Source organism: Beta vulgaris, chromosome 5 (genome assembly GCF_026745355.1).
Source record: "Beta vulgaris subsp. vulgaris cultivar EL10 chromosome 5, EL10.2, whole genome shotgun sequence".
Classification (NCBI taxonomy): domain Eukaryota; kingdom Viridiplantae; phylum Streptophyta; class Magnoliopsida; order Caryophyllales; family Amaranthaceae; genus Beta; species Beta vulgaris.
The window spans coordinates 38019155-38035785 of record NC_079206.1 but is presented as its reverse complement, the minus strand read 5'-3'; the positions used below and the strand labels follow the sequence as shown (position 1 = coordinate 38035785).

General features: G+C 37.4%; 1 protein-coding gene across 6 annotated transcripts in view; it reads left to right on the top strand.

Annotated features, from left to right (window-relative positions):
* Positions 1-16631, top strand: part of LOC104893644 (vacuolar sorting protein 18) — a 60242-nt gene that overhangs the window by 11289 nt on the left and 32322 nt on the right. For all 6 annotated transcript variants that reach the window (XR_007270332.2, XM_048637450.2, XM_048637449.2 and 3 more), the window contains 7 exons: positions 3367-3434; positions 5341-5442; positions 5812-5956; positions 8002-8145; positions 8244-8363; positions 8508-8564; positions 12514-12573. Coding sequence is in view for 5 of the 6 variants with exons in the window: in XM_048637450.2 (XP_048493407.1) it covers positions 3367-3434; positions 5341-5442; positions 5812-5956; positions 8002-8145; positions 8244-8363; positions 8508-8564; positions 12514-12573 (696 nt within the window). In the remaining variant the exon portion in view is untranslated. The remainder of the gene's footprint in view (positions 1-3366; positions 3435-5340; positions 5443-5811; positions 5957-8001; positions 8146-8243; positions 8364-8507; positions 8565-12513; positions 12574-16631) is intronic.

Below are 16631 nucleotides of genomic sequence, written 5' to 3'. Positions count from 1 at the left end.
AAGAGCTGATGGCGATTGTATTTGCTATATTGAAGTGGAGAAATTACCTCCTAGGGAGGAAGTTTGTGGTGAAAATTGACCAGCAGAGCTTGAAGTTCTTGTTGGAGCAGAGGGAGATTGGTTCAGAGTATCAGAAATGGGTCAGCAAGTTATTGGGGTATGATTTTGAGATATGTTACAGAACCGGGGCTTATAACAGAGTAGCAGACGCTTTATCCAGGGAATAACCAGGGCCTTTGTTGCTGCAAATGGCCATAACCACACCTTCTGTGAATTTGGGAGCAACTCTTACAGGAAATGAAGATAGACCCATTCATCACACAAATCACTAGCAGCTTGAAGGAAGGGCTGACAGTTCCAGGGGGGTATGCATTGGACCAGGACTTGCTGAGTTGCTGAAGTATAAAGGAAGAATGGTAATTCAAAAACACTCCTATCTTGTTCCTATTCTCTTGCAAGCCTACCATGACTCACCAGTGGGAGGTCACTCTGGAGACTCTAAGACTTATCAAAGAATTGCTCAAGAATGGTATTGGCCAGGGATGAAAAGGCTATTTCACTCTATGTGCAGGCAGCTGGTCTCCTACAACCTCTTTCCATACTCACTCAAGTATGGGAGGACATTTCCATGGACTTCATTGAGGGTCTTCCCAAGTCCAAGGGTTATGATTCTATCTTAGTGGTGGTGGATAGGCTCACTAAGTATAGTCATTTTGTAGGGCTGACACACCCCTTTACTGCCTATACAGTAGCTATGGTGTTTATTAGAGAAGTGGTGAAGTTGCATGGCTTCCTAGCTACTAGACAGAAGTGGTCAATAAGACCTTGGAAACGTATCTGAGGTGCTTCATTTAAGGGAAGCCTAAACAGTGGGCTCAGTGGCTACCATGGGCAGAGTATTGGTACAATACTTCAACCCATGCCTCAACCAAGTTCACTCCCTTCAAGGCCTTATATGGCAGAGACCCACCCCTGTTGCTCAGATATGAAAAAGGCAGTAGTGCAGTCAGTGCAGTCAGTGCATTGGAGGCGTCCTTACTGGAGAGGGATGCCACTTTGGATGATCTTAAGTGTAATCTAATTAGAACTCAGCAGAGGATGAAGCAACAAGAAGATGGTCATAGGCGGGAGCTGGAATTCCAGGTAGGGGATTACGTTTATCTAAAGCTACAACCATACAGGCAGACTTCCTTGGCTACGAGGCAGAATGAGAAACTGGCCCCTAAATTCTATGGGCCTTATGAATTTATACAGAGGGTAGGCAATAAGCTACAGCTACCTCCTACTGCAATGATTCACAATGTCTTCCATATCTCACAACTCAAGCCAGCTATTGGGCCACACAACACTCACTCACCACTTCCACACCAATTATCTGCTGACATGGTGCTGCTCACTGATCCAGCGGAGGTGTTGGGTGTCAGAAACCACTCCCAAGGGCAGCCAATACTCACTGAGGTGTTGACCAAGTGGAAGGATTTACCTGAATTTGATGCCACATGGGAAGACTACCACTCCATTCTCACACTTTTTCCTTCTTTCCGCCTTGAGGACAAGGTGGCAGTGTGGGAAGGGGGTAATGCAAGACCACCGCTCTGGCTCACTTATACTCGAAGAAATAAGAAGAGGGGCATAACATTCACAAGCCTAAATGATGACTCATGAGGGGGAGAGAAAGATTCGGACTCGTCACTAAGAATTCAGTTATAGATATTTTTTCAGGAGAAGGAGAATTCTGTTAGGGGGTAGAATTATGCTCTAGCAAGGGGGGATGTATTCACCTCTCTAGTAGCTTATAAATAAGGGGGAAGAATGTAATAGAGGTATCCAGAAAGTTGAGTGAGAAAAGTTATTTGGAGAGCTCCACATCCTCTCGAACGAGTGTGGATTGTATTTGATTTTCCTTTGTTAATTGATACAATATCTATCTGCTACTATTCTCTTGTTACTCTTGCTTACCCGAGTTCTTAGCACAGGGATTGCAAATTTGCAATGGGGCTCGACATCTGTGGAGGGTGTTTCCCCCTGCTTGCTGCAGCCTTTTAAAATATTTTAACCACACGCTCACTTTACCTTAATATCCATACCCACTCTAAAGGGTACAGAGCTGGAACCAGATCTGTCCCACTGTCTATCTGGATATCTATTAACCACCTATACCTTTATCACCTCATGAATACCCATTAAACTACCCACTCTCTTCTTATTCCAGGTACAAAAATGAAAAGAATTTTGATGCATAACATTTTCTTTTTCTTAGGAAATGTAGTTTTTCTGGCCACTTGGTATAATTAATAAGTAGACTAATGCTTCATTTTCTTGGATAATTTCTTACCACAATTGCCCCACTCTCGAAGATTTGTACAATTTATACCCCTCATGGGGCTGCCTCATCACATAATTGACACTTGTTTGGGATCTTCACTACATGGTGCACTTGTTTCCCCTTTCCACGCTAACAGTGTTTGGGATTTTCAGTTCCGGAGGTATCCCATGATAGAGACATAGATGAGCTCACTTTGAACTTTAAGTCTGTCTCCTCAATTATTGGAGTTCAGGGATCTTAGGAGTTGGGTCGTGGGTGGGTGCTTCTGCAGAAAGCTTTTCTTTAAGTCCTGTTTGGCCTGCTTAACATTGGCTCCAAAGTGCCCCCTTTACTCTTTTGATAGTTTATTTTGGAAGGCTAGGGTTCCTCTAAAGTTGATAGTTATTGTGTTAGTGTTGGATAGAGTTAACAATGAATATAGCTCCAAAGGAGTAGATGAGGGATGACTACTATGCCATTAGCGAGTCTTGCTCACATGTCTTCCTTCACTGTGAGGTGGCATGTAATATATGGAGGAGGCATTTTGTTGTTTATGGGGACTGGGTGGTGGTGGTCTTGGGAATTCCCTTTTACTACTGTTTTGGAGTTTCTACAATGTCGTTTGTGGCCTTTGGATGAGCCAAAGAGAAGAGATGCTGTGTCAGAATTCTTTTATGGTGATGTTGTGGTGTCTATGTGGGCAAAGGCGTTTGGTATCTAGCAGTTAACGGGAGAATTTGGAAGGAACTGGATCAATCTGTATTCTGTAATGTGTTTGCTAATCTGATTTATGTGGACAACTTATCTCATTTTCTGTATGCTAATATGTACAAATTTTTTTTACAAGAAAGAAGTTCTTTGGTTGTCTTCTTCCCTCTACTTGTATCACTTCTTTTCCTTATTTGATACAATTGCTTCCTATTATGAAAATGAAGGAGCCTCTGGTTGGTGAACTCTACCTGTTTTTCATGTGCATGCTTTTAACATTTGAAGTTTTTCAGACTTCCAGTCATCTTGCATAATATGTTTCTTTATTCATTTGTGATTTTAAATTTTTATAGAGCGTCTTCTTGAGTTACCAAGACCGAGCTGTGCGTTTTATGGAGCTTCCTGGTGAAAATCTCAATAGGTAAGCACATCTTTCTTCCCCATCACGGCGGCCTACTGATACCTGGGCACTCTGTTACTTTGAAAATTCATTTTCTCTTGCATACCTGTGTCCAGTATATGAAAAGGCGCATCTCAGTCGCTGTTTCTCATGCGCTTAAAAGCATATAGTCAATCTGAGGTGTGCTAAGGTGCGCGCTGGAGCCAGCTAGCCAGTGGCCATATTAATTTCACCAGTGCCATTGTCTGCAGCTTGTTTTCACCAGTTCCTCATGCCTGCTTTTTGCTCCTAGGTTGTAGGACACTTATGTTCCTAGCGCCTTGAGCCTTTTCAAGAACTGTCGTGTCGGACCTTCGATTGTCATCTATTCACCTAAGTTATCTTGAGATGACAATCTTATAGAAATAATGTAACAATAAGAGGGGTAAAAAAGAGAACACTATGTGATATATGTTCACAAATGGGCTTGACATCCCACTTTTCCCATATTTAATATGGAATTTAAGACTGATGAGAGTTAAAACTTTTTATGTGAATAATAGCTCTAAAAGATCATATTCGATCGAGCACATGAAGGTGATGTGGGTTGGCATCCAAAGAGTTGATGGTAGGGTGCCTTTGTAGTTGCACTTTTGTGGTTGTGATTTGGATTTTCTAGCTGGAGTACGTTAAAACTTAGTAGTATCTTTCATTATTTGGTTAGGGGGTTGTCGTGTCATCGAATTGTGTTGTACTTCTTGCCTCCTTGTCATCCCTTGCATCCAGTGCTTTTTGCACCTGTATGCTTTCAATTTATCGAATGTGATATCATGAATTCTTATAATTTAGCTTATCTAGTGAAGAAACCTTTCAGTATAGAAAGTTGGCTCATAATTTGGTTAAGGGGTTGTCGTGTCATCGAATTGTGTTGTACTTCTTGCCTCCTTGTCATCCCTTGCATCCAGTGCTTTTTGCACTTGTATGCTTTCAAGTTATCGAATGTGATATCATGAATTCTTAGAATTCAGCTTCTCTAGTGAAGAAACCTTTCAGTATAGAAAGTTGGCTCATAATTTGGTTAGGGGGTTGTCGTGTCATCGAATTGTGCTGTACTTCTTGCCTCCTTGTCATCCCTTGCATCCAGTGGTTTTTGCACTTGTATGCTTTCAAGTTATCGAATGTGATATCATGAATTCTTATAATTTAGCTTCTCTAGTGAAGAAACCTTTGAGTATAGAAAGTTGGCTCATAATTTGGGTAGGGGGTTGTCGTGTCATCGAATTGTGTTGTACTTCTTGCCTCCTTGTCATACTTTGCATCCATTGCTTTTTGCACTTGTATGCTTTCAAGTTATCGAATGTGATATCATGAATTCTTATAATTTAGCTTCTCTAGTGAAGAAACCTTTCAGTATAGAAAGTTGGCTCATAATTTTTTTCATGTGGGCCTTGCTGGGAATTTGAATTATCCGCAAGATACCTTACATATGTATATAAATATATATACTTCGTCAGTTCATTGTTAACCACTATATTTTCATTAATGGAAGTTAACTATTAGTCATTACATACCCATTTTTAGCAACTTTTCCCTCTCATGTATCTACTTTTGACATGGTATTGGAGGCCACTTGTCTCCTGCAGGTCTTTACTTTCTCATTGCCTTGGTATGTGTGCCCAAGCCATATGTACTATGTAGTGATTATTAAAGAACAGAGGAAGTACTCATACACACATATGAAACAACCCAAGGATCCATATCACCATGTGTAAACAAAGATTCGATTTAGATACACTCAAATGTCAAATGAAAAGTATCTAAAAGGCCTTGTGAAGTGTCTTTGCTGATCTAATTGTGCAGGCATATGTTCATTATTCAATCTTCTGCTCTTAATATGAGATGAAAGAATATTGTTTGATTAATTGAATCTTTTTGGTTCATCTTGCAGTGAACTGCATTTTTTTATAAAGCAGAAAAGAGCAGTGCATTTTGCTTGGCTCTCTGGAGCAGGAATCTACCATGGTAACCTGAACTTTGGAGCAAGCCATAGGTGGAGAACTCTCAAACATATAATTTATACATGTTTAACTCATAATCTGTCTACTTTACCTTTCTCCAAAAGTAATGAATATTTGCATGTGGTTGTGATAGTTCTTGAGCTCTGCCTCTTGTTCTTAGTCACTTGACATGCTTATTAGATTCTGCATTATTAGAGATGGGTAGTCAATAGTTGTGAAATTGTGATAGTTTTAGTTTAAAAAATCAAATTCTTTTGATAGACATTGGTGGGATTATTGTTTTTTAGCGTATGAAGTAGAATTTTGTTTCAGACAAATCACAGTATTTTTACTTTCTACTGAATGTAATATCATTAGTTCCGTTTACTCTAACTGCTTGAAATGTTATGGAATGTGGATAGTTCACAGGATGGCGATGAAAATTTTGTGGAGAACAAGGCACTACTGGATTATTCTAAGTTGTTTGATGGTGTCGAAGCAATTAAACCTAGTTCTCTGGCGATATCAGAATTTCATTTTCTGCTTTTAGTTGGTAATAAAGTTAAGGTGGGTTAGCGCTTGCCTCTGCAGCTGTTATCACATTCTGAAGATTGATAGTCATACTATAATGCGAAGAGTCTTTTCTGCTATTATTTCAGCTTCATGTTATAATAAGCATGTTCAAAAAGTCATTAACTGCCTTTTGTTATTTTTTCGTCAGAGAAAAATTAATATTTATAATCCGAACTTTGGCCGCGCCTTTTTTATGTCTTTGAATAACCTTAGAGTAAATCCCAAACGTTAGTCATTGTATTCTCTGTATCTTCAAATTATGATTTTCACATTTAAGCTCTTTTAGAAACTACCGTGAGGAGTAAAACATCATTTTGGATTGTCATGAAAATTAGAGTATAAAAAGTTGGGATTAGTTAATGCAAAGGTGCAGGATATGTATATAAACCTCCCTCGTTTCTTTATATTTTACTGGTTAGGAGAAGTAACCACCCATGGGGTTCCCTTTTTTTGTTTTACTTTTAGGAGAATAGAGAAAGGCTAAGGTATAATTATGTGTTTGGATGGGTCCCCGGAAGTGAAGCGATAGAGGAAAAAGTGAGTATGAGAGGGCAATATGGGGAAAATATTGCCAAAAAAGGAATAAAGTGAAAGTGGGTAGTCACAGCAAAAGGAAACGGATGAATGCGGAGTGTGGGTAAAACAAAGGGAATGGAGGGGGTACAAAGGAGAATGTTTTTCAGCAACATAGAGCAGGCCACCTAAACGTGTCATTTCACATTTTTTAGAAGTAAGTTTGAAAAGAAATAAAGTTTATAGAGAGAGAGTACATTTTTTGAATTTCGGACTAGGCAAAATAGAGTTCCATTTCGAATAAACAACCGACGAATATCATAGTATGTAACGTGTATGTAAATTTTGCCGTTATGTTTACATAATTTGATTTTCTATTATATTTATACTAGTGGAGAGTGTTCAATATGTGCTTGAAAATAAGATCTATACATCATATAGTTATACTCTCTCCATTTTTTAATAATCTGTCCGTATACTGTTGCTCCAAATATGTCAGAGAAGAGAAAGAAACACCTGTTTGAGATATTTCTACCGTTTGGAGGAGAAATAAATACCAGTCCAAGGTTTTTTGGGTTTAAGTGGGTCCCATAAACCCGGCCAAGGGAGGGAAATGGTGGGGTAAGTGAGGGTAATTTGGAGAAATAACATTAGCAAGAAGGGACAACGTGAAAGTGGTTAGAACAAAAGAAACAGAATAATGCGGAAAGTGTGTAAAACACAAAGAAAGAGAGAGTACAACCTATAAAAATATAAAAATTTAAATGAATAATAATGTGCTTTATTTTTTAATTTATCCCGTTTATTGGAGCAGATAACAATAAAGAATTTATAACAATAGTACACATATAACTTTGTAAGATTTTTTAGTTGTAGAAGGAATAGGAGTGTTGTTTAGGATTATAGCAATAATATTTTTGTAATGTTCATTTAGTCTGTGTATTCATGGCATAAAATCTTGGCCAGTGTATCAAGTCCACATTGTTTAAGGTTTTGAGTTTATCGCAACCAAACTATCAGGCTACAACAGCCAGAAACATTTCGTATTACCCAGACAGTTACTGTGATCGTGGCCAAACCCGACATTTTAAATTATGGTGGGGTTAACAGCTATTCTAAGAGTATGACATAAAGGTTTAGCTTGTCCTTACTAATTATTCTTTTCTTTTCTTTTATCTTTTATATTTAACTTTTATGATTTAGCTTACATAAATCTTTGAGATAGTTTGTTTAATGCTTCCTAATTAAGGGTCAACAACCTTCGTTGAGTTTGTGTTTATAAGGCTCTCGACATCGAAGACCCTTGAACAGGTCTATGGTCTGTTATGATATAGTGTTTCACTGCATCCAGTATTGTCAAACCTAATTATAAATTATTTCCGCTTCTATGTTGAGGATCATAGGCTTACTTGAAAAGCTATACATCCTGTGTTTTGGAGGGTTTTTGTGGTACCATCAACGTTTCTTTTTTCTTATAATGTTATATATATTACCATTAGATATTTAGATCTTATCATGTCTTGCAGGTTGTGAACCGAATCAGTGAACAGATCATAGAGGAGCTCCACTTTGATGTGACATCAGAGTCATCATCAAAGGGTATTCTAGGTCTTTGTAGTGATGCTTCTGCTGGTCTGTTTTATGCATATGACCAGAACTCTATCTTTCAGGTATCATTAATAGGAATATACATCTTTGCTTGATCACAGGTCCCACTTTCTGTTCATATAATCATTACTGATTTATCACCGTTTAAAAATATCTTCAGGTTTCTGTAATTGATGAAGGCCGAGATATGTGGAAAGTTTACCTGGACATGAAAGAGTATGCTGCAGCTTTGGCAAATTGTCGCGATGCTTTGCAGAGAGATCAAGTGTATCTAGCACAGGTTATGCAGTGTAACTTTTATTGGGATAAGCTGCTCATCATCTAGCATATTTAGTTGTGGGTGTGTGTTCCATGAGGCTGGGGGTTACTACCAACTCCATTTTGTTTGTTTTGCTGTCTTAGCAAAGTCTAATTTATACTGCAGGCTGAAGTTGCATTCACTACAAAGGACTTCCTCAGAGCTGCATCTTTTTTTGCAAAGGTTAATTTTCTTCATTGCATTTCTTATTTTCCAGTGAACCCAAGTATTGAGAAATTTCTTAATGTCTTTTCTTCTTTGGTTAGGAAGAACGAAACTAGGAGATGAGGTCCATATTTATGTAGTCTTACTCCTAACGAGATTGACATTATATGAGAGATACGAAGTTTTTTCTCTTCATATATCTTGAAAGGGTAGTCTAGTCTGGGCTCTATATTAGCTTTAAAACATGGTTATCACATTAATGTTGCTGAAATAATGATCTAATTGCTCTGTTGTAATGACAGATTTAAAATCAACTACAATGAAAGAGCCCTGAATGACTTTCATCGGTTTCTCTCACCTGTAGAGAAATGCAAGATAATTTCGGCTATTACTGTAATGAACTGCCTTGGCTAATTATGGTCTGAGATGATGATTAAGGACTGTAATTGAATTTATATAGAACTTGGAGAATTACATAAACTAAAGGTAATCTTTCAAGCATTCAAGAGGCTTAATTTCTCCCAAGAAAACTAAAGAAACCCTCAACAATATTCAGCATAATCTCTCATCTGAATGTCCTTTATTAATAGCATTTCTTTCTCACTAACTCTCTAACTTATTCCTCAAGCGAACTTCTAAGTGAATAGTAGTGCACTGCCAATAATACCCATTGCCCTTAGGCTAGTTTGTGACTATTACCCAGATAATTCTGAAATGTAGTGGCAAAGATAGATGGAGAGACAATACCATTTCGTTATTGTACCTCAAGTTTAGTAAGTATTTATGGTGTCAACTCTTCAAAGTTTGTTTGGGATGGGCTTTTCCTATGATTGTTTTAGGGAATGTGCAGGTTCCCATCAGCCTCCCATGCAGGTCTAGATTACATAAGGAATGAAAAGTGATCTGCCATTTAAATTTTTCAGTGTACACACTGTACAGCCTCCCTACGTGCAGGTTTAAGTTTCTTTCTTTGAGCTAATCATCCCTGTTTTTCAATTCTAAAGCATATCACTGGTATTAAGCTAGCGTCGACATTTATTGTCCTTTCTTACCTGGAACCTTTGCCTTCCAGATGAAATCAACAAAAGGGGTGGAAATGTTGTTGGGGGGGGGGGGGAGGGGGAGATAAGCTGGCGTTCTTAAGCATCAAAGAAAAGGAAAAAGGCTTATTGTTAATATTCTGATGGAAAATATATCATTTGGAAGGTCAGGAGTTCTCTGAAATGAATAAAAAATTGAAAAAAAAATGCATACTATAGGCTAAAAAATATTCCCATAAATAGCGCAAAGCAAGAATAAACGCTCTATGCTACAAAGCCTCCGAACTATCAGTTCTGCCTGGAAAAGCTGATCACTGCTGACCAATCTGGAGGCGGCTATGGGCTAGACTAGGTTGGGCAAAGGTGTGGCATGGCCACTTGGCCCTAACTTGACCAGTGCAAGTCTGGGGTGAACTTTTCTATGACCAGTGCAAGTCTAGGGTGAACTTTTCTATGACCAGTGCAAGTCTATGGATTTGAAGGATGAAAATGAAAGACTAACCTAATGCTAAACTTGATCAAAGAATGAATAAGAAAATAATAACAACTAGTTATGAAACTATAATCTAGCTAAGATTAAAGGGGAGAAGAGCAATAAAAAGAACGGAAAAAAATATGAAAATCAAACTATATTGAATTAAATTACCTTGAAGTTGTAGAATTTGCAATAAACTATAATCTAAAATCCAAATTTAAGAGTATCCAATGTGTTTCTCTCTAGAATTGCTCAGATACCCGTAAGTGAGGCTTATTTGGGTCATGTTGTAAATGCCCTAGCTAAACCTATTGATGGTGGGGGTGAAATTTCAGCTTCTGAATCATCCTAAGATATCCTCTAAACTGAATAATAATCGCCTAAGTTGGCAATAGAATCAAAGCAGTCTTGTAAAACAGCATTAAGTGCCTTACAAATTTTATGGAATTAGATAGGTGCGGGCGCACCCTAGGAAGTGGTGGAGGCGCACCAATCTTCCTGCCTTCTTTGATGATCAACTTAGATGTAGGTGCGGGAACACCTAGCATTCTGTTGTAGCCCTCTTTTGCTCTCCTTTGTGCTGGCGGACATGAGGTATGGTGCAGGCACACCATCGCTCAACTCTTTTTCATTGCTTCCTTTGCCATCTCTTGAACTTGTAATCGTCTTAGGAGGGGTCCCACCTACATTGGAATCATAGCAAAAGTGGGTGAAAGCAATTGTGCTAGGAAATCGGTCAAAAATGATCGAAAATTAAGCAAAGTATGACAATGATGATCACGTGAGAGAAATAAAAGGGGAAAGGGAGAAGAAAGAGGGAAGAATGGAAAGACACTTTTTAGAGTCAATAGGGTGATGGCATAGGATAAAGTAGCTTAAAAAGGATCCAATAAGTACGTTAAAAATACACTTTTTAGAGTCAATAGGGTGATGGCATACTATGGTAAAAGAAGTTGATATTTGAAGGGAAAGACACCACCATTACAATAACTTAAGAGAAGAGGTTGCTGTGGGCGACCTTTATTCAAATGTAAAAGATTGAGAATGGAAGTTGTTTAGGCTAGTATGGACATGTTAACAGATTGTGTCTCATCTGACAACAGTGCCCAATATACAAGGAGGAGGTTACAAGAGGGAGGCAGAAAGGGGAAAGAAGGGTATGGGGATGTGCAGACTTCATTAGTCCTTAAAAATGGAAAAGGCCCCACTTATTGGGGGTATGCTTCATGGATTCCGGAGCATTAGTAGTTTCCCGTCAAGTTTCTCTTCTGTCATAAGTTTTGGAGTTCTTGCTGCTTTACTCTCTTGTCATTCATAATTTGTTTCCCTTCCTAGTTTGGCATTTTATAGGATTCTGTTCCTACTTTATTGTCAATGTTTTTGGTCCTCTTCATGTAAGAAAGTTTTCACAGATGCAGTTTTTCTTGCACTGTAGATTTCTTTTATTTGATAACTAAGTTAACCTCGGCTAGATGCATCATCTAACAGTTTGAGCTGATTCACATGAGAAGATATTAAGGATTCCACTGCGTCACACAAAAATCACACTGACAGAAGTGAGAAGACTATGCTGAATGTTTAGAAGTTATGCACTTCGTTCCACACTACCTCTTACTATGTGGTTGTTTGGTATAGACGATATTATGTAGGCAATAGAAATTCCCATGATTTTCAGATTTGGGTAGTTGTTTGGTTGACATGAAATGGGAAAATGGGGGTAGTAAAAATTCCTAGAAATTTAGACTACCAAACAATTTAGACTAATTCCTAGAAATTTCATAAGGGAATTAACTTCCCCCAAATTGTAAATTTCTATGGGAATTTAATCCTTATTGCAACCAAACAAGCACTATGTTTACATAAGAGAGGAAGTGGGAGGATGGAAAGAGCACGGGTCTGGGCATTATGTATCGCGATCAATCTTTTAGATATTCAATATATTCATTTATAATTGTTCAGGAAATTATAGTTGCAAACCCAAATTCTATCCCTAGGAGAAAAATCATAGCTGCAAACCTATTTCCATCTATTATCAAAGTTCTAAATCTTTAAGCAATTATGACTCCTAATTCGGGTCTCAAACAAAGCACACAAAGACACCTTTTGAGAATTAAGAAATTGTTGAACATCCTTCATTTTTATGGGGTCATTCATCCACCTCACATTCTATGTAGAAACTCTCATTAGGACAAATAGGGATTAGGTTGCCTAACACCCCAGGTTGCCTTGAGACAAATTGCAATAGTTTCCCACTACCTCTTACTATGTGGTTTGGTATGCAGGAAATTATGTAGGTAATAGAAATCTCCATGATTTTTTTTAGTTCTTTGGTTGGCATGAAATGGGGAAAATGGGGGCAATGAAAATTCATGGGAATTTGGAATTCCCACAAAATGTAGGAATTTATTTACCTACCCTGTCCTTGGTCACTAACAATTCGAAATTTTTGCAGGTCAACTATGTCCTCTCGTTTGAAGAAATTACTTTGAAGTTTATTAGTGCAAATAAACAGGTGAATTTTGCTTCTCGTGATCTCACAGCTAAAAGTTTGCTTGTATGTTAAAAGCAATAATCTATATGACTGTATCTATTTATACATGTTTATAAAGTGAGAGGACAAGTGTAACTCCCCAACTTCTAAGCATCATTATTAGGTTAATTACTTACCAGTATTAGCAGCAAAAGAGCTCCCTAGTTTAGTCGGTGCTTCACTACTCTACTTTTCGTTCTCGAAAGTACGAGGCAAACATTCTTTCATGAAACTAAACCAATTATAATAGTTATAGTAATTCTAGAAACATATACTCAACTTAAGCATATCTAAGGTTGCCTAAATTAGTGTCAATAAACTTTGATTACCTAACCGTCATATCGCATGAATTAAAGTAAACTATTGCTCACTGCTACACCATCCCATCTGCATATGCGTACCTAAAACAAAAAAAAACGAAATGTCATCAGCCGATGCTTAGCAACATACTACTCTAACATCCTAAATTTATTTCAATTCATTTTATTTGCAAATAGGGAGAAGATAATATAGTCAAACAATTTCATAAACATACGGTTAGAATCAAGAATTTAAAAGTAATTTACATTGTCATTCATTAATATAATCTCCATTATCACATTATATTAGTAGAAAACTTTTTTTGGTTACTTGACGAGTACTTTAGAAGGCATAGCCATCAAGGACATAAGTTCCCCATCACAAGGTGGCATATAATGCCATAGATCATAACATATTGCAAAATTACCGATGATATTCATTTTTCATCAGAAGGTGGCATATAATGCCAATAGTATCATAAGACAAAGCCATCGAGGACATGTCCCCCATTGGAAGGTGGCATATAATGCCATAATGCGGGTGCCTTCGAGGATATAGTCCCCCATCAGAAGGAGATAACATAATGACATGTGCACGACCCAAAGACATAGTACTTTCATTTGCCATCTTTCTCTTTCTTTTATCATGTTTCATGTCTTTTAAGTACTTTTCAGAAGTCATAGTATAGTTATTGTAGAAACATCATCAAATCATTGATAAACATTATTTACATAGTAAACATTTCATATCCCGCAGGACCCGCACACCATAAACAACATAGCATAAGCATATATAAAAGCACCATAAAACATAGTTGCAAGAGGAGTGCGAGTGTTAGCGTTAGACGTTCTTGAAATCTTGCTTAGCAACCTTGAAAGCCAGGGGAGAATTGTAATATCTCTTTCTTTTAATCTAATCAATTTAGGGATTAATAAAAGACTTATTAACATTTTATTCTAAATTTTGAGTTCCTTGATCCATTTCCATCATGTGTCCATTTTAGGTGGTATTAGGAGTTATATATATTTAGGTCTTTGATGGTTGATAAAAGTCATAGGTATTCTTTCTACTTAACGACTTAGTGTCTAAGCCATAGTTCATCATTTTTTTTACTATAGATGTCTTATTGTAACCATTTCATATTTTATAAATTGAACATTACGCGCATGTTACGATTTTGTTTACTTTTATTTCAAAGCTTCACTATATTAGTCATAGGGTCCCTTTAACCATATTCGTCATCTTATAAATTTAGAACAGTGGGTATTAATCTTTTGGTTCATGTTTTAGACTTAATTTGAAATGTGGCTTCATGTTATAATTATTTCATTCTTGTAATTTAAACTGTATATAAGTGCTTGCTACTATGTTATTATACTTTTAACATAAATTGAACAAGCAGTCTATACTTAACTAGTATTATTCTCTAGCCGATATATTGAAGTTACACATATATATGAAATATACTATCAAGTATTATCGCATAATAAATCATTAATTAGTCATGGTTAAGTCTCATGATTATCTTATTCTCAAGGGATAGTGAGTTTTTATTATGTTTGTGTTATTAGCTAAATTAGAACATGAACATCAACATAATTGATTAACCATCTCAATTAGTCCATTCCATTTACTGGTTTATAAATCAGCCCAATTAACAAAACGTAAAATTTAAGCCCAACACAACATAAATCATCATATAACTTAAAGTCTTAAACCCATATAAAGGAAGATAGATATCTGATATGCTTAACATACCCACTGCTTCAACTACTGAAGCACGACAGAGAGGGCTGCAGTGAGGAGGGTCGGATCCCCGGCGAGGCGAGGCAAAATTGAGGCGGCAGTAGGCGTGGGATGCAGTGGCGCTGGGGTGTAGTTTGAACTTCAAAGGCGCAACAGGGAGGTCAAAGGAGCACGAGAAAGAGAGAGAGCAGCAGGTGCATGCGAGAGAGCGACGTGGACTGGGTTTGCAGTAAGTGGCTGGTTTGCTGGAAGAGTGGCGCACAGTGGCTCTCTGGCGGCCAGAGGGTGGAGTGCTGCACTGGGTGTTAGGAAGGTGGTGCTGTGGTGGTGCGAGCTCAAAAACAGAGGGGTGAGAGGTATAATATGAAATCAGGGGAGTTTGTGGGGGTGGTTTCCGGCGAAGGTTGGAATGACGGTGAGAAGAATATGGTGGAAATAGAATGGTGGGTGTGTGTGATGAATTGAAGAGAAAAGATAGCTATTTATAGCCATTGTTGGGTTCCATAAGAATTCTAATTTACTGAATTTTGGGTTGATGAAAATAAATTTAGGGTTTTGTAAGATTTGGTTTTGATATGATGATGTGGAGTTTAGGTCGGGCGCTGAATTTTGGTGCACAAAGAAATTAAATCTGATTTAAAACTCCATTGTCGAGTTTTGTGAGAGAGAGAAGTGAAGGAGTTGGGAAAAATTATGATGTTGACATGAAGATTTCTGGAGGTTTTACTCGGATTGTTGACATGAAATTATGGTTGGAGGCAAACTCTTTTTTTTTTCCTTTTTCTTTTTCTTTTTCATACACAACAATCTAATACAACTTCTTTTATTATGTGAGAGTTGGGCAAGAAATGTCAAATGGGTGTTTATTTTAATCTGACATTTGTTCTAATTCATACTCCCTCCGCTTTTATTTATTTGCTACATTTTGGTTTACACAATAATTTAGGAGATGTCATTTTCATTCTTTTTTAGTGTACTTTTTGACCAATTTAGCATTAAATAGGGTAGGAAAAGGGAAAAAAGTAGTACTTTTTGGTGGAAGAAGAGGGGAAATAAATATAATACTATTACTTTTTGGTGGGCCAAGTCTCCTAATAAGGAAATGTAGCAAATAAAAAAAAGCAACCCTTTTTGGAAAATGTAGCAAATAAATAAAAGCAGAGGGAGTATAACACATTTATTTAATAAGACTACATATCTTTTATTATTACTTGGATGTTAAACAACTTTTAGTCATACCTTATAACTAAATGAAAAATTTAGCAACTATTTATAATTATTTAATGTAGGCAAGTTTAAATTTTCGAGATATTACAACAAGTAATAAGTAAATGCTTACTTTATATGAATTCAACTGCAAGGAGTACAAACTAGGAAGGGGGCTGGGAGAAGTCCACCAGAATTTGTGGAAAATAAAAGGACGAACTCCAATCTTGTGTTACATGCAGGAATGAGCAGGGAAAAAAAACGCGCTCGCGGTCGCGTTCGCGGGAACGGTCGCGTTGTTGCGAGAACGGCTTGTAACGGCGAAATAGAACGTTTCGCGGCCGTCGCGGCGTGAATTTTTTAAAAAAATTCACATTAATATGTTTTAACCTTATTTGCATTTTTTTAGTTTATGAAGCATTATTACAACATAATATAATCAAATTTAATAGAATATCATGTTTCCTCAACTATATAATTAAATCATAAAAAAAATTTGGCCAATGTTTGAAAAGAACGGATGCAATGGGGATAAAATCGTTCTAACGCGGCGAGTTCGCGTTACGGAACGGACAACACGGCGAGAAGTACGTGAATTTTATTATGGCGTTCCGTAACGGGATTTCGCGGAACGGCAAATCCAAAATCCGTTACAGAACGGCCGTTCTGTAACGGAACGGGAGAGTTTTAATTCCCTGGGAATGAGCCATGAGCCATGAGCCATGAGCCATGAGCATAAAGAGAAGCTATATGCACCATTTAATCCCATGAAGAAACCAAAAAGGTAC